Source organism: Sciurus vulgaris (assembly GCF_902686455.1).
Source record: "Sciurus vulgaris genome assembly, chromosome: 2".
NCBI classification, from domain to species: Eukaryota; Metazoa; Chordata; class Mammalia; order Rodentia; family Sciuridae; genus Sciurus; species Sciurus vulgaris.
The window spans coordinates 151,322,254-151,341,691 of NC_136462.1; the positions used below are offsets into that span (position 1 = coordinate 151,322,254).

Sequence of the window (19,438 nt, forward strand, 5' to 3'; positions counted from 1 at the left end):
ATCTTTTTAAGCCAGGTTTCAACTTCTGTGAAGGTTAAGCTAATAATCTGTTAAGTCTACTTAATTAGGCAAAGAAGGGCTGGGGATGTAGCTCAGTGGCAGAGCACTTGCCTAGCATGCATGAGGCATGAGGCTCTGGGTTCAGTCCCCAGCACACCCCCTGCCTCTCAAAAAAAAAAACAAAAAGCACAACAACAATTAAGCAAAGTTAAAATGCAGTGTGCTGAAAAGGAAAACACAAAGATGCTTTTTTTGATCCTGCATACCAGGTCCTTCAGGATGTATGCATCCCAGGCATAGCTCATGACACCTGACCTATGGGGTGCTGGTGTCCATCCATAGAGCTTGGACTCCCTGGCTGGCTAACTGGCTTCAGAACCAGGTTCTGCCACTTGATTGTTCTTGACATTGAGCATAAGATTCTCTGCACCTGTTTCCTTGCCTACAAAATGAAAACATTAGTCATACCTGCCTCATAGTTAATCATATAGGTAAAGTGCTTGTCAGGATATTGTTAGTGATATAAAGTGTTAGTTATTATTAGAAGAACTTTATATTAAAAATAAATAGATATAGAAATTCTAATATTCTCTTTCTGCCCCCAAATTAATAAAACTTTTGTGATGCATATTGAAAACCACTATCTTGCAGAAAGCTCCTAAGGTTTTGTATGTTTCACATGTTGAAAACCAAGCATTGAAGAATTGCTAAGTATTTTGGTCAAATGTAGAATTGAAACAGTACTACATAAAAGTGCCCTCAAAGTCAGAGCAGTAGCAAGAGACTTCGTCTGGCCTACCTTCAGTGAAGAGTAGCAGCTGAGTGTGTGGAAAGTAGTGAGAAAGAAACTAAATTCAGGATGTATATCACAGTCCCCATCTGAGCTCTCAGCTCCCTAAATTGTAGGCAAGAAGCAGTAGTGTACCAGATCCACAAGCAGAATGGAGGGCAGGAGTGTTCCTTGGTAAAGTAGCTAGGTAGGGTATCTAAAACCCACAGTTCTTCCAAATGGTTTCACATATACTTATTTTTAATATGAAGCTCTTGATAAAGGCTCTTGAATATCATATTAAATGCTTGTTTTGCTTATTTGTTGATTTTATATGTGTGATTTGAGAAAGTATGCTGTTACATTTCTAGGTATATAATATATACTTTTACAATAATATTTAGGTGAATTTACAAGCATAATAATAATTTGTGTCTGCTGAGTATCTGAAGAAGTGGTATAGGTCAGCTTTGGAATCTTTAATAAGGCTGGTGAGTGTCTCATGTTTACTGTCTGTACAAATAAATTATTAGAAGGTAGTTTTCTTCACTGCATATTTGGAAGAAAAGTAAAATGTTCCTTTAAGAGTTTCATTATAATTTTCTTGTCAGTGACTTGGCCATTGTCTTTAGATAGTATTAATCCTTATGTAATTTAATGAGTATTTCATTTTGTTAACCTAGGTGAAATGCCTCAGCTCGTGAAAGGAATGAAGCTGTTAAACCAGGCTGATCCCTGTGTCCAGATATTAATTCAGGAAACAGGAGAACACGTTTTAGTCACAGCAGGGGAAGTCCACCTTCAACGATGCTTGGATGACTTAAAAGAAAGGTTAGATGAGAATGTTAGAGATGGAGAAATGATAGCTCCAGAATCAATGGGATGTTTTAATGTTCTTTAAACTGATCAAACTAAACTATGACTTATTTTTGGAGAAAAATGAAATATTCTCAGCTCAGACATGAACTGTTATTGGATCATAAATTTAATTCTTAACTGAAAAATGGCATTCACTGCCTATCTTGATTAATTTTGCATTTTAAGCTTGAATCATAAAGGATTTTCATATATGTGTATGCATATTTTACATTAAGCATGCATACACATGCAGAGACTATCAGGGCAAAAAACAAAATTTAATTTTGTTTTGGGTGTAGTCTGAGATTAGGGCATACTTCTTCTTGCTGTGGTCTCTACAGTGTATACTTCTGGAAATCTTTATTTCTCTATGAAGATGATATGTGAAGCATATTAAATGGTCATATCAAATCATTCTTTGTAATAACATTTGTCCTTTCTATTCCAATGATAGTGTATCTCAGCAGAAAGGAAAATTCAGAAGAATAAGAAAAATCATTTGATTCTCATGCAGAAATAACCACCATTACATTTGAGTTCATAAATCTATACTTGGCTCTGTGCATATTCAGATATACAAAGCTCTCTGTAGACACAGCTCTAACTATTGGGTTAAGATAAACCCTGGAGGTGTTATTACATACTCAAAAAGTATATACTAGAACTGCAATATCATTTGCAAGTGTTCTTCGGTCACACTTTTACCAACCTTGTTTATTATATCATCTTTTGAAAATTTTACCAACCTGGAAAATAAAAGATGTTCATTATTAACATATATTTCTTTGCTTATTAGTAAAACAATGGGGAATTGTCCTATAATGACCCTGTTTTCGTTAAAAAAGTTTCTGGAACTGTAATAATCATAACTAATTATTAATGATCAATATAATCATATACTAAATATTATGTGGCAGTCACTGCACTGTGTAGAGTGCTGTTTATCTCACTTCTTAAAATCAGTGGTATAGTCATGGTATAACAATAACTAATAATGATAGAATGAAACAGTTTCTGTGCAGCACCATCCCTGTGAGACTTGTGGAACCTCTTATCATATTGGGAATGTTCTCATGTCTATTCTTCAGTTTAAAATATGTTGTGGCCTTTTTCCTGTTTTCAATATTTTTATAGCCATTATTAGTACAAAATTGGAAGGTCCATTTTTCATCTCATACACTTTTATCACCATATTCTTGTAATTTCTAGTAAGTTCTAATGTTGGTTGGAGAATAACATTTATTAGGTAAATCATAAGGCATAATGTAGTTTAAATAATAACTTCTTAGAAGGTTTTAAAAAACTTTGAAATGTTATTTTTTTGTGTGTCTTTGAACTAAATTATTTTTCCTTTTTTCATTCTGCTTACTCCAAATTAAAATCCACATTAAATAACCTTTCATTTCTCAGGTTACTTACTCCTTTTTAAAAATCATGCTTTTTGGTCCTTAGAATTAGATTTTAAGTAATACCCCCCCTTGTACCCAAAACTGACTTTAATAGAGTTACATATTTATAACTTTGTTTAGTCTTTTTTCATTTATATCTCATGATTTTAACTGTGGATACTTTTTATCTTGGGAGAGGAAAAAGCAACTATGCTTTATAATAAGAGAAATTCATTTTCTAGAAATGTACCCTTAACATGGTATTAAAATATTTTTAATAAATATAAAGACTTTTTTCCTAGAAACCAATCTATGTAATCCTTCTAAAAAGTATTCATGTCCAAATGCCTAAAAATAATCTAGAGTTACATTGAATGGGAACAATAAAATCAATAACACATCTATCTGCTTTTGTAAAAAGTGTGTTTTGCTCTAATAAGACACCACACAAATTGCGAAGGTATTCCTTATGTGCTTTACCTAAAAATTCCAATTTCTGAAATTTCCACCCCACAGTCAAAACAAAATAGTCCCTTTGCATGTGGCTTCATATGATGAAAGAATGAACTGAAACACAGTGTTACCTGTCAGAACTCAGAGAGGTAAACAAGTAAAGAGAAATCTCCAGTTTCCACTTGCATGAGTTAGCAGAGAAGTCAGCTAGAGCAAGTGCAGGTAGGCGACGAGATGGTGGACAGACCTCCTGGGGCTGCCAACTGCAGGCAGTGTTTTATGAATATGACATGTAAAGTGTTGTCTTTGAACCCTGGGAAAGCTGAATCAGGTGGTGTTGACAGAAGGCCATCATTGCATCCTTCAGTACTCATTGTCACATGGGAGTTTCAGGCACCTTAGTGATTGGGTACTAGATACCTTGTCCTAGGCAAGAAACCTATGAGAATGTTGTTAACTGTTTCATGCCAATAAATTTTAAAGGAAATGAACAAATTCCCAGAAAAATCTTACCAAGAAGAAATAGAAAATTATAGTCCTATAACTAAGGAATTAAAATTTGAATAATATTAAATATGTCAGTCAGTGTAAATTTATCAAATTAACAGGGGGGATAAAAAGGAGTGAAATCACATCAAGAATCAAAAATTCAGCATGTATGCATAATCAAGTCTTAGCTTGCCAGGAAAAAAATAGAACTTCCTTAAACTGATACCAACTGTCTTCACAATAACTGTAGCAAACATGTATGTGGGATTTATGAGATTTTTGAAAGCTGTCCTTTTCAATCAATAATAAACAAAGGACCCACTATTATGGATTTTACTTAACATTTTTCTGGAGGTTTGCAGCAGTATTCTAAAGAAGAATAAAAAATTTAAGATATGAAAATTGAACAGGGAAAACTAAAACTCATTTGCAAATGATATAGATTAAAAATCCAAAATAATTTATAAAAACTATTATGATTAGTAATAAATTCAGTATGTTTGCAGAACTAAAGTTTAATATGAAAAATCTGTTTTATTTCTATGAACTACAAATATGCAGCAAATGAAAATTTTTAATATTACCATTTATATTCACAACAAAAATATCAAATATTTAGGAATAAAAATTTACTCATAAGTCCTCTATGCCAAAAAAAAAATTACACAACAAAGGGGATCATACCATTTTCATGGCTTGAAAAATTTAGCATTATAATGATATCTGTCCTCCCCAAACTGATTATAGAGTCAAAGCAATCTCAGTGGATCTCAGTGAATTTATGTTTATGTATGTTTGTGGAACTTTTCAAGTTGATTCCAAAATTTGTATGGAAATGCAAAGAGCCAAAAATAACCAAAACACCTTGAAAGTAGTAGAACAGGGTGGGAGTTCTTGGTATACTGGAAATCAAATTTCGTTTTAAAGTTACAGTAGATTGACACAAGAATAAACAAGAAAATCCAAAAATGGGTGGCACTGAAGAGCAATGAGAAAAGGACAGATTTTTCAATAAATGATGCTGGCAAGTTGGATACTTAAATAGAAAAAAAAAAAAAAATGAAACTAGGCCTCTATTTCATGCCGTTTTCAGAAATTTATTTCAGGTGGATTATAGATTAAAATGTGAAAATCAAAACCTTGCCAGTGTCTGGGTAGGGGAAAGCTTCTTAAATTGGATATTAAAGGACCAAGTAAAGATTTGATAATCAACAAACCCTGTGAAGAGAATTCTTAAGAAGGCAAACCAAGGGTCAGAAAAGACCTTTGTGATACAGTGAACTAAGGGAGATGTGTCCTCATAATTAAAGAATTTCTACAAATAAATGAGAAAAGCTGCAAACCACTTGAAAATAAAAAGATTTACATAAGTACTTCAAGGAGGTCTAAAGGCCAATAAACATATGAAAGGTATTGGACTTATTCCTAATTGATGAAATACAAATTAAAACCAAAGTGAGATGCCTCTGTATACTCTTACAGAGTGAGTGAAATTTAAGTCACATTTTCAAGTGATGATAAAGATGAGGAGCAATGAAAATTCACCTATGCAACTAGTGTGGGTGAGAGGTGATACAGCATGTTGGAATATGATTTGCTAAAGTGGGAGATTAGCAGTTGGTATGACTTGGCAAATCTCCCATTTCTCTGTATATACACACACAAAGCAGGACAAATACACATCAACAAAAAATGCTCATAGCAATAAGATTTTTTACAACCAGAAGTTGGAAACAATTCAGATAATAAATAAATGAATAAATTATGCTATAGTCATACAATGGAATTCTATAGAATAATCTCAGTAAACAAAATTATAGCTGCATAAGACATGGATGACTCTTATGACATACTATTGAGCAAAAAAAGGCAATTACAAAAAACATTGATTTTGTGTAAAGTTCAGAAAGCAGTAACTGTACAATATAGGAATTTCATGTTTAGGTGATAAAAATGAAAAAGAGCAGAACATTACAATAAAATTTAGGATAAATTTTATGAGATTGGGCAAAGGCATGCAGGGGGTGCTTCTGAGAATTAGAAATGTTTTTGAAATTTTTTTTTTTATATATGGGTCATAGTTTACATGCACGTTCACTTTGAGACAAGTGATCATATAGGTCAGGAGATTTTTGTTTTTTAGACTATTTACATGACTACTAAATTCTCAGTTATATTAAGAACATGTATAAAATTCTAGAATTTTTTTTTATTTGTCATGGGACAGAGCCTGCCTTTTAGTATATAAGCTTTTTACAGCTTCCACACACATTTTTTAGGAATGACTGATGTATAGCAGTGGGAGACTGGGAATACCACCTGTTATCTCCAGACCAGAGAAACTGTCAGAGCTCTTAGCATCGAGATCTCAAGGTGTTAATGAGCAGGTAGGGCAGGAAGCCACAGGAAGTTGCCATGATGGAATCTGAATCTGCTTCACTTCTTTTTGAAGTGACAACAGGCTCTGCTTTGCTGGGATTTAAAGACATTCTGCTCTTGAACCATGCACACACTTCCTTTCTCAGTGTGGAGTGGGTTTAATTAATCATATAAATGATTACTTCAGGAGACTTCTTGGGATCTTCGAAATTTGAAGGACTAAAGTGTCTCATAGCTTTTCTGACTTTATGAGAGGACAATGTTATAGATACATTTTTCTCTCATACTTTCAAAGCTTTGCAGTTGGTTTTCTTGAACGTGCTAAGTATATGAATATATATTCTGTAAATAATGATAATTTTAAAACTATTTCCCCATTTCTAAGATTTCTAAGTGGTTTTTTTTTAAATCAAGAATAGGTATTGAATTTTATTGAATGCTAAGTTGGCATTTTTAAAAGATGATTATATAATTGTTTAATTTGACATTTTAATGTATTAAAGGACCTAATATGAATTAATTTTTATATATCTTATGATAAAAACTACTTAGTGTTCTGAATTTTTTCTTGAATATGCTGTTTAATTCAGTTTCTCATTAGAGCATAATGGCTGAGTGTGGATTATGAATTCAGAACTAGATTTGGATCCTAGTTCTTCATTTACTAGCCATTCGAAGAAGATGTATTATCTATCTTTTGATTTTCTCCTTTAAAAAATGAGGATAGTACTAAGACCTACTAAAGAAGTAATACATGTACAATACTTAATGTAACACCTCATATATACCAAGTTAAAATCAAAAACAAAATGAAGCTGACGGGCATGCCTGTAATCCTGGCAACTAGGGAGACTGAAGCAGGAGGATTGGCAACTTAGTTAGACCCTGTCTTAAAAAAAGTAATAATAATAATAATAATAATAAAAGGGCTGAAGATGTAGCTCAGTGGTAGAGTACCCCTGAGTTCAATTCCCAGTACCAAATTTTTTTTAAAATGCACATATATTCTTTATTACTTTTCATTATCATTTTATCTTAGCATCTAATTCAAATTCATTGGCAAGATTGAACTATATTTTTATCTGTGTAAGATGTCAGGTTCAAATATCAAAGCCATTTTCTATTAGTGCAATGTCAGGTAGACATTCCCTTGTGAGTTCTGCAATAAATATGTAGCATTGAAATGAGCCAATCCTTAAAAGTGGAGAAACTTAGTAGCCATATCCTAACTTTTATTGAAAGTAACTTTTTTTCACATTTTTATTTTCTTTCATTTATTGTGGTCTCTGTTTCAGGTTCTATGTTCTGAAATCAATTTGGATATCATTATTTTCAGAAAACGATCCGTTTATTGAGTTTTCAGATTTTATCCAAAAGCATAAAATCAGTTATATTATTTACCTACCCCATAACCACAAAATATGGAAGATAGAAAGAAATATACGTAAGCATGTCAGAAACTTTCAGTGTTCAGTTTCCTTTTTGAATAACATTTCCCAGGGAAAGCATCACTTCAAGATCCTAGAAATTTATATAACGTATCTGTGTACATACATACACATCCATATACGTTTATACATGTATCCGCCCACATTTCTAATAGCAGATGTATCCAGACCAAAACTTTCGTATTTACTGGCAGAAATAAGAGAAAAAGAAAGACTGCTGGTTTTCATCATCATCAGAATCAATCCATGCTAATTTCTAGATTCTTTCCTGTGTGGATTTATAATTCACTTGGAAGAAAGGCCAGTTAAAACCAAACTTGATATCATGTGACAAAAAGGACTTTCTGAACTTTGTGCCAGATGGGGGCATAAGACCTGTGCTGTCCAATACAGCAGTTACTATCCATGTGAAGCTATTTAAAATAAAATTAAAGTCATAAAATTTGAAGTCCAGTTCCTCAGTCACACTAGCCATGTTTCACATGCTCAGTAGCTATGTGTGGCTATTTAAACAAAACAAAACATTCCTTTCCTCAGTTGTACTAACCACATCTGAGGTGTTCAGAAATCACAATTAAGATATAGAAAATTTTCTCCACTGCTGATCATTTGGAAAGTCCTGTTTCTGACAAACTCCTGTATCATTTTGGCCTCACTCTGAACCTAATTATCAAAGCAAAACCTTTCATAAGGATTCAACTAGTAATCCTGAAAGTCTCTGATTCTCTGTCTTTAGAGCTATAATCACTGGGCTTTTCTTCTCCTGAATCTCAGATTGGCAGATTTTGTTTTAAAGATTTTATATGTCATATGATATTTAAACATTTATTTTCCACTCAAAACATACCTATCTAGATAGATGGTTTATTTATCGAAAGAATGAACAAAGCAGTGAAATTCCATTACAAGTGAAGAGCTCCCTGAAGGTATGTTCCCATTAGAGGTAGTCTTTTCAATCTGACATGAAAGCAGTTTTTGAATTGTGATATAATGTAAATTACAGATCCTTCACAGTAAAATAAATTTTTATGTTTGTGGGGTTTTTTTTGCACAATTTTCATTACATAATATGGAGCTGTGATGCTATTTTGATTATAAACTTCTGTTATTTCTCTTGAATTTGTAGGTTTGCAAAGATTCATATCAGTGTTTCAGAACCCATTATTCCATTCAGAGAAACAATCACAAAACCCCCAAAAGTTGACATGGTCAATGAAGAAATAGGCAAACAACAAAAAGTTGCAGTCATACACCAAACAAAAGAAGATCAAAGCAAAATCCCTGAAGGAATTCAAGTTGACTCTGACGGGTTAATCACTATGACGACTCCCAATAAACTTGCCACCCTCAGTGTTCGAGCCGTGCCCCTTCCAGAAGAAGTCACTCAGATTCTGGAAGAAAACAGTGATTTGATTCGTTCCATGGAGCATTTGACATCGTCTTTGAATGAGGGCAAAAATACTCAGATGATTCATCAGAAGACCCAAGAGAAAATTTGGGAATTCAAAGGAAAACTAGAACAACATTTAACAGGGAGAAAATGGAGGAATACTGTTGATCAAATCTGGTCATTTGGCCCAAGAAAATGTGGGCCTAACATACTAGTCAATAAAAGTGAAGATTTTCAGAACTCAGTATGGACAGGCCCAGCTGGTAGAGCTTCAAAAGAAGTCAGTAGATACCGAGATTTGGGCAATAGCATTGTGAGTGGCTTCCAACTAGCTACCCTCTCTGGCCCCATGTGTGAGGAGCCCCTTATGGGTGTCTGTTTTGTTCTGGAAAAATGGGACGTAAGTAAATTTGAGGAGCAAGGAACAAGTGATAAGCATAATCAAGAACAAAGTGATCTGGAAGGAGAGAGACAGGAAGAAGATAAGACTCATCCTGGTGGAGAGGAGAACCAAGAGGTACAAGGTGTCTGTTTAGAGCCCTTTGAGAAGAGGATTTCCCAGAAAGGAGACTCTTCAGTCACTGACTGCTATGGACCCTTCTCAGGACAGCTAATTGCCACCATGAAAGAAGCATGTCGCTACTCACTGCAAGTGAAACCTCAGCGCTTGATGGCAGCTATGTACACATGTGACATCATGGCCACCAGTGATGTTCTTGGTAAGAAAAGAAAGGGAAAGACCATGAGAGATACCCTGATCAACAGTGAAGTCCTCTAGATCTTAAGTTCACATAATATTTTTACAGAAGCTACATCATCTTCTAATTTACTAAGGAATTAAGATCTTTGAAAGCCAGAGGTCTTAAGTATTAAAATCTTGAAGGGGGAATATGTGACTACTAAGATCTTTTCATTTGCTACAGATAGGATCTTTTTTTTCCTCTTAATTATGAAAGGTCTGATAAATGAGAGTTAAACTGCCCTTCCATGCTACGATCTAAATACATGGAGCATTTTTTCTCAAGTGAACAAGCATTATCAATATGGGTAACCAAACTCATCCTGAAAACAATCAAAGAATAAGGAAACGTTCTTGTCCTTATAATCCTAAAAGGCTATTGTGATTACTGAGTCCTTTCTGAAAAAGAAAATCTTTTACTTTTTTTCACTGCTAGCCATTATGTCAAATTCATTTCTGATTTTTAGGAGAATCTGCCTTAGGGATCTCAGAAGACATGGAGCCCTGAGTATAGGAGCTATTTTGGCTTTTGACTGAAATTATTTCACAGAATTGGTTTTTTCACCTATTAAAAAAGAAAGGCACACTAAGTCATGAGAGTTAGATTCAAATCATAACTCAAATGTTGTGCTTAAAACAGTTCTTGGGACACAGTAGATCTTTTTCTCTGGAGATCATCAGCTGTTTCAGTGGTGAAGAGAGAAGAAAGGAATCTGAGATTGGACCAAATTACTAGTTTTCCTCTAGCCTGTGGTCCTTCAAGTTAATTACTTTCTTTTTAGCAAGCTTCTTTTGCTGATTAATTCCTGAAAGCAGAAATCTAAACACCTCCCCCCCTGAAAGACAAAAAATGTTTAGACTTGCATCAAAGTAAAGTTCATATGAGACAAACTAAGCACCCACAGGAGCACTTTAGAAGCATCTGGGTTAAGTCACATAGATTAACTGCAAGACTACTAAAGGCAAATGAGTCCTGTCTCCAAATGTGACGTGCAATACAGTATTTTACAACCCGATATGAATATAACATACCTATCCTATCAGCTTCTCATGGAATCCATAGATTAGTTTGGGGAACACCTATCTTGGCTATTCCCAGATGTTGTTCTACATTTTAATTAAGGGCATTTTTAAGAAAGCAGAAATAGAGTTAAAATCAAGGAATCCTGATTCTATCAAATTCTTAAAGTAGGCCTCAATGCTGTTCTCCAGTCTCTCTGACAGATGCCTGGCAGATGCCTATACCACTCCTATTTGAGTTGTTAGATGATGTCTTTCCTATATTGAGCATTAAGTGTGTGTCTTCTGCTAATTTCTAACCATGGGTGCTGCAGTTTGTCTCTCTTCCATTCTCTTCTATTTCATGTATTTCAGGAGAATTGATTTTCTACTTTTCTAAGAGAAAACTCAGATCCTTCAGCTATTTTCATGATTTGTATATCCTTTCACCATTCCAGTTGCTGTCCTTTGCATATAATTTATTTGATCGACCTCCCTCTTAAGAAAGAAGCCCTATTTGAACACAGCACCCAATAGGTCATCCAACCAGTACAGAACAGACATATTTTTACCTTCCACATGAGAGTTTAGCAATTGCATCATTAACTTTTGAAGTCCAAATCAGCCCCATTTTTATTGTTAAAGCCCTTCTATCTTCCTGCTCTGTTCCCCAAAAAGCAGAATCCAAAGTTTGTTGATTGCCTAGGCTATAGAAATTAGGTAGTCCCATGAACTTCTAATATTTACATATCAGTAATCTGATCTATGCATTTTTTTCTTAAATTACATATATAATAAAAATAATAGTAAAGAAAAAATTTGATAAGAAGAATTTTAATCTTAACATGGATTCCTTTTCATGTGTCTTTTTTTTTTTTTTTTTTTTTTTTGTACTGGGGATTGAATCTAGGGATTCTTTACCACTGAGCCACATCCCCACCCTCTTATTTTTTTCTTTTTAATTTGAGACAGAGACTCTCTAAGTTGCTGAGGGTGTCCCTAAACATGTGATCCTCCTTTAGCCTCTCAAGTTGCTGGGACTATAGCCATGCTCCATTCTACCTGGTCCCTTTTCTTATCTGGTGAGAAATAGAGCTCAATAAGCAGTAAATCAAATATTTTGGTAAAATTAAGGTCTATAGCATTCCCCTAGTAACCATCTTAATAATTTTACAAAAAAGAAAGCTTTAGTTAATATAACTTTTTTTTTTTTTTTAGAAAGTTCATGTTACCCATAATGTTTCTTTAAAAATCCTTCAAGAAATAAGCATAGCATATGGTTTTCTAGTCTGCGGGTAGTGAAATGTACTGTTTCCATCCTGAAAAATGCTTTGTTATTAATTACCTTTTACCTGTAATTATGAATTATAGCCCTATTACTCATAACTTTTTAAAAATTTTTAGTTGTAGGTGGACACACTGTCTTTATTTTTGTGTGCTGCTGAGGATCAAACCCAGTTCCCCACACGTACAAGGCAAGCACTTTACCACTGAGCTACAGCTACAGCTCCCTCATAATGTCTCAAAAGGGTAAATTTTTTGTGTGTGCTGTGAGATACAATTCTCGAAGCTCCTGAAGGACTTGAACTCATTTCAGAAGACCACGCACTTACTCATCAGCTTCCCGAGCTTTGTCTTGATTGTCAGTGTTCTCTCTTTTCTATTACTGAAGAGAATGGAGGTAACATAGTTATTGAGAACCTTTGCTTTCTTGCTGTTCTTTATTGATATTACACCACTTTCTCCAACTTGTAGGCCTGCTTCCTTATTTCAGAAGTAATGGAAAAGGCCCTTTGTCTTCAACTGTTTTGTTTTGGTAGGCTCAGCTTGTTCTGGTTTGAACATCCTGGGCACACTACTACTGATCCACCCTTAATTGGTGTCCTCTTCTTTTATCTACTGTGTGTGTCCTCTTAAAATAGAAGGTAGAGGATGGCTCTCTCTTCTTTTTTTCTATCATTGGGCTCATTCTTGATTGATTTTTCTCCTGAGGGTTTGTTATCTTTGAACCTGTTGGGTTTTGTTTTTGTTTTTGTTTTCCTTTCCCTTTATGTGTTTGAAATAATCCTTCCTTCTGTGCCTGCCCTTTTTCTCAAGATAATGGGAATATGTATTTCCTCCCAAAATAATGGGAACACATTTCCTCTGCAAATTGCCATCATTCTATTTTGTCCACTTCAAGTTGTCATTTGTCCTTTTGTTTTCTGAGAAGACAAATTTTGAGCATAACACATGAAGACAGAATCAGCTGTTGGCATTTATCAGATTGAAATTCCCAGCACTGTTGAGTCACCCCTGTTGAATCACCCTTCAGCATCCCTCTCTCATTTCTATTAGAAAATCACCACCTGTACCCTGCCTGGGACCAGGCTGCCCTAGGACAATACCTCAGGATACCATTTGTCATCCTGTTCTGTCTATCCTGGCCATCAGACTCCAATCTGCCACTTTCCAGGAAAGGAGTACCTGTTGTAGCCCTCAGGGTATTTGCCCTCTTTCTCCCTCTGAAGCAAAATATGTCTTTGCCTTGCCTTATCCACTTACAAATCCAGCTGTGCTCACAGTGAGACTTCATTTATTTACTGTCTGGGTGGACACTGTGCATATGTGAACTCGCTCTAGTATACTACCTACCATTGTCTGATGAGCTTTCTTAACATTTCTGTGAAAGCAACTGGCTGCCACACCCACTGCATTATAAAGAAGCTATTTAGATATAATTTAGATTTTTTTTTTCCTTCCTGAATTAGTGTGGAGTTCTCTTGCTTAGACTAGAGCTTCTCCTCTAAGGTACTTTGGCATTGATAGCTAATCTCTAGAGTTCAAGGTTCATCAAAATAACTGTTGACTTACGATTTTCTTTTTCCTTCTAAATCAACACCTCCAACTGGAAAAAGCAATGAAGACTTTTCAGTAGTCTCCAGGCCTTTGTTTCTGTCTGTTAGAGATCTCCTGAGATGGCTTTAGACTTTGCTGATTCTTCCTTTTAATTCTCCAAGAATCAACATAAGTTAAATTTTGCTCTTTTGTTTATTTGGCAAAATGAGTTAACTTAGTCTCTTTTGAAAACACTTCTTTATTATATAAATATTTTAAATAAAATGCTTTCATAAATGGATAGAATTACATGTGGTCTGATGAGAAATTTTATAGGAAATAATCATCTTAAAATTATTTTTTCTGAAGAAATAATCCCAAGAAATGCCCCTTTTTACTCTTAAAATCCACTTTTCTAAAGGTCTGCTTCTATTACCATTTTTTCTTCTTCTGTTACTCATGAAAGTTCTCTTTAATGGACTAGTTAGGATATTGGAAATGCTGTTTTCACTCTTTTCATGTGACCAGTAAGTTGCTTCATTTTTCAGAATTGCTTCTAATTGTTAATCTCTTTGTTGCCCCACCCCTTTTTTACTTTTTGGCAGTAACCTCAAATTTTAAAAATACCTATTATTGTTAGACAGTACTAGAGTTTTAAACACAGCGCCAGCTGTTGTAATTCTCTTTACATGCTGACATTGTTAGAACCTATGTTTTAACATATCAGAAACATTCTATCACTGAGTATTTTGAAACCTTATTCTACACTTGAGGGTTTTTTGGTTTTACATTTTATCAGTGCTTCATAATTAAATCAGCAAAGATTTATGGAGCTGCATGTGACTATTCTTGTATTAAGCATGATTTTTGCTTTGAGAGATGAGTTAAGAAGACAAAGCTTAATTATGTAAAACAATGAAAAGTAAAATACAATTGAAGTTAGTGCACAAACCTGGTTTTCAAGTGACATTTTATGAGAAATTTTGGATTAGAAAAATCTGGAAACAGGGTAAGTGTTTTGAAAGTGATTGTACTTTGATGACGGGTGTGATAGTATACACAGCTACTTGGGAGGCTGAGGCAGGAGGATTCCAAGTTCAGGGTCAGCCTCAGCAACTTAGCAAAACTCTGTCTCAAAATTTTAAAAAATTGATAAAAGGTACTTCGAATGTAGCTCACTGATAAAGTGTCCCTGAGTTCAATCCCCAGTACCAAAAAAAAAGAAAGAAAGAAAATGATGGTACTTTGATGTGGTCTTTGATGGATAGAATAATTTTGAGTTCAGCATCTTTTTGCCACAACATGCTAGACTATTTTTGAGCTTAAACTTCCTCCTAGTTGGTTTTATAGGAACTGTTGTTCAGCATTGCTGCTCTAATCCTGGACACTTGCTGGTTGAACCCAGTGAAGAATCTGATAATTACCCATGCTGTGTCTTGTTAAATTTGGGTTCTTACTTCATTCTGTCAATGTCTTTATTATCCGCCAGCTTTGTGTTATTTTGGATTTGATTGTGCCTTCTAAATGTTTAAGCAACTGATGATAATAAGAACATGAAACTGTGAGCAGAGCCCCTAAAGGGTGGGGTCAACTTGTTCACATCAGTTTTCTGTAAACTTGTAGCTGCATTCATCTATATAGTAGCAACCGCCCTCATTCCCCGTTATGTCCACAGTAGGCTTTATCTCCTGTTTAATTGAAGGGCACCTCTATCCTGTCAACTGTGTTGGCTTGACTTAGCAGTCTGGTAGCTCTGTGACAAAACAAATTAGTGTGACCTAGTTCCTAAGAGTAAGAAGTACCCATGTATGTGTGTGTGTGTGTGTGTGTGTGTGTGTAAAATTTAAGTTAGTCCATAAATATTATCAACAATTGCCTAAATCATAGGATGAAAGAAAAATCTCCCACCTTAGGAACCAACCTTTCATTTTCCACTTTCTTTTATAATCCTTACCCTTAATAGTACATTTTGTATAGATGTGACCTTATGGTAAGAGTAATTTAATATTAGGCTTATTATTTATTTTAAACATGCTTATATTTGGCTATTTTTTATTTATAATTTTCATTTTAACATCTGCATAAATGCTATCAATGTGATGTGAATTATAGCATCCCTGAATTAGAAATTCACATTGTTCCCTCTTAGACTATTTGAGGAAATAGAACTGTAACAGCTACCCTCTTTCCTAAATTCAGAAGACAGCATCCTACCTTTAATTACCTTCCACCTTTAAAAAGAATAGACTCCACAGATTATTCTTACTGTTTAGGAAGAAGAAAACGTGTGTGTGTGTGTGAATCTGTAATGCCGTGAAGCAACAGATAAGTTTCAGTGGAGTTCAATGTTAAGAGATTTCTTTGCACTTTGGGTATCAGATTTCATGGAGCAAGTTGTTACTGAATGGGTCTTGAATAATGAAAAGCATTTGAATATAGAGTTGGGCTTAGGGTTTGTATTCTAGGCTTAAGGAACCCTAAGCTCTGAGTGAAAAACCTCCTGTGTGTACTGTGGCCAGCGAGCATCTTACCTGGGTTTGGCTTGGGGCACCGGATCTGTACTCCTTGTGCTCTGACTCTTGCTATCACAGGAGCACAAGAAGTAGATTATTGCCTGTGTCAAAGGCCATGGATACAGGCTGAGACATTTATAATGTAGTCCTTAAAGAGTCAAATCCTGATCAAAACTGTTCCAGTTGATTAGCCTTTTTGTTGCTGCTGCTTCCTGCAGAATTGTTTTTCCCTCGTGGTTTTCATACAGCAGGATACTCGAGATTTTTCTTTATATGGGCAAACAAACAAATGACCAAGATCTGATACTCCTATCCAATGAAAAAGGTATCAGAGTATTTGCTGTCAGTGGCCACATGATCCTTATTGATTCGTAAGCCTGGACACACCTGTCCTGAGAGCAAAGTGCATTTGGCAAGTTTTATTAGTTTTTTCCTTTATTCAGTGATTCATTAGTTTTAGGATATAGTTTTAGTGGAGTCAAAATTGAATAGTTCAAAAGTACATGATTAATTACATTCTGTTTTAGTTATTGATCAAGCCTGATAGCATGACCCATGAAGGAGAGAAGCTGACCTGTTCAGCTGTAGTCACCTTGTCCCCAATATCCCCCCACCACATTCCTGTTATCTCAAATCCTTCATTCTTTTTTCCCCTCTTGTTTTATATTTACTTCCATAGACCATATTAAAACTTTTCTTAGAATGAGATAGAAGAGTAAAGAGTACTAGTTCACACTTATTAGGTACTATGGTGAGATATTTTTCTACATAAATAATATGAAGATAATAGTGGTTCTGCTTTTTTCAGAGGTTATCACAGTGGACTTAGAGTATTATTCTCATTTCTGGGCAACACACTCTAGAAAGAATGTGAATAAATTTCTGTAGTTCATATAAGAAAGTAGCATAGAACAGGAAATACATAGTGTGTCAGAGAGACTGGTGTGGAAAAGAGAAGGGAAGAGAACTTAGAGGCTGATTGTGTGTGTGTGTTGCGGGAAGAAGAGGCTAAACTTGTCTCATGTGATGAAAACTAGACTGATGGGTAGAATTTCAGGGTAACAGGGGCTCAGGTGTTGTCTGGCTCTTAGAACTGTCTGAAGAAGGAATGGGCCACCCTGGGAAGCGAGTTTTAGGGTAGGCTTGCAGAGTTGGAACAACTAATGGGGTAGAACTTGGTGACCCTCAGGTTCCCTTCCAACCCACTGTTGTGCTTCTGTAACTATAACTGTTAACATTTCTAGTACAAATGACAGAGGATGCCTGTAATTGGGAGAGTGGCATTGTATTCTTAGACATGTTGAATTTAAAAGGAAGCTGAATTCCACAGCAGAGATGCAAGTCACTGTTTAATGTGGGATTGGAGGTCAGATGAGATGCTTGACTTAGAGAGAGTTTTATGGGGCCCAGGCATAAAATTAAAACCACATAAATGAGTTGGTGTTCTGAGGGGAGGGTTTGTTCAAAGAACAGCATGAAACTTCATTGAATACTCATAAGAAGACATTTTACCTTCAAGAGATACAAAAACATTAGAATGATGGTCAGAGACCGGGAGCATAAAGAGGGTAATACAAAAAAATGGGGAGTGTTGGCAGAGGAGGTGTCAATAACTTCCAACTCCTTAGAAATCATGCAGATTGAGGATTGTGAAAAGGTCAGTAATAAAATTTTTTTGAAATTCCAAGGAAATAGTTTTAGTAAACCCATGAAACAAAGATCACTTCCATGTCAAAAGAACATCTAGTGATGAAAGAGAAACTACCTATTTGATAAATGTGGGGAAGAAAGGAAGGAGAGAGTATGGTAGCTGGGGGGCGGGCAGACAAGAGTAAAGGTACTGTCTATCCATCACTAATGGAAGTTTCCTTTTTTTTTTTTTTTTTTTTTTAATTCTTAAGGCCTTGCAAGACAGTAAGTTTTCTGCCAATTGTTTTCTTTATCCCTCCTAATAACCGCCACCAGAGAGAAATCTGAATCATAGAGACAAGTGAGAGTTCAGTGTCCTCAGTTCCTAGTTTAAGAAACAAAGGTGGGTGACTTGTGCACCAGTCTCCTCGCCTTGTCATTTAGGAGAGAAGACTCCAGGATTCCACATGGTAGAGGGAGACTTAGGTCTGCTTAACTGCAGTGTTGTACATTTACATATGTACGGATCACTTGTGCTTAAAATTATTTTTAAGCAGGAAGTGAAAAAGGAGACTTTCGTGAGTTTATCTGCTAGCTACAGCAGGCTCTTGCTGATTGTCCATGACTTCAAATTTATCTGTTCTTTGTGAAGGGATACTTTGAGTACCCACTGCATTCACATGGAATGCCAATCCAGGTGGAAGATATTTCCTTGCTGAGTGTAAGGCAGAATTGTTCCTAAATATGAATTAAAAGTGTCAACCTAGAGCATTTGCTAGAATTCTTATGTGGCACTCGAAATTGTTACCAGACATTAAAAATTAAAATCATTATCAGTTTCCAGGGAAATGAAATGGTAATACTCGTGTACTTAGATATCAGTTTAGGAAATATACATGTGTGGTTTTAATTTCTAGTATAAAAATGCCATTGTATCAGTTGCTTGCTTACCAGGTTCAAATAGTCTATGTCATAATTATGATTGTCATCGTATTGTTAATGTCTCATAATTATTAAAATCCGTTAATGTGTAAAGCCCAGTTATACTCACCTTATTGAATTTCATATCCAAAGATAACTCCTGGGTATAATTGTACTGAAAGGTTGTTACACAGTCGCTTGCTGATCACTGTGTTGTGGGGATTGTCTCTAGGTGATACAGACTGGGGTTTGTAACCTTTTACTTCTGACTTTTCTGTGTAATTTTGCTTTCCTTTTTAAATAGACACTCAAGTTTCCATGCTTTCGTATGCTAAAGTATTGAGAGCAGATTGAATCACTAGTAGAATGTTAACAGGGTGTATAAGTAATCATCTTAGTGTGGATCAAATCCTATGACCAGTCAATGGATTTGAAAGATGCTTGGTTTTGCAGGTCGGGTCTATGCTGTCTTGTCGAAGAGAGAAGGTCGAGTGCTTCAAGAAGAAATGAAAGAAGGGACAGACATGTTCATCATCAAGGCTGTCCTGCCTGTGGCTGAAAGCTTTGGTTTTGCTGATGAAATCAGGAAGAGGACAAGTGGCCTGGCCAGCCCTCAGCTGGTGTTCAGTCACTGGGAGGTAAGAAC

The 19,438-nt window shown here is 35.3% G+C and overlaps 1 protein-coding gene across 2 annotated transcripts in view; it reads left to right on the forward strand.

Moving 5' to 3' along the window:
- The window catches only part of EFL1 (elongation factor like GTPase 1), a 150,946-nt gene that overhangs the window by 119,858 nt on the left and 11,650 nt on the right, over positions 1-19,438 (forward strand). For both annotated transcript variants that reach the window (XM_079127388.1, XM_079127389.1), the window contains exons 17-19: positions 1,453-1,600; positions 8,911-9,893; positions 19,246-19,430. In XM_079127388.1, the coding sequence (XP_078983514.1) occupies positions 1,453-1,600; positions 8,911-9,893; positions 19,246-19,430 (1,316 nt within the window). The remainder of the gene's footprint in view (positions 1-1,452; positions 1,601-8,910; positions 9,894-19,245; positions 19,431-19,438) is intronic.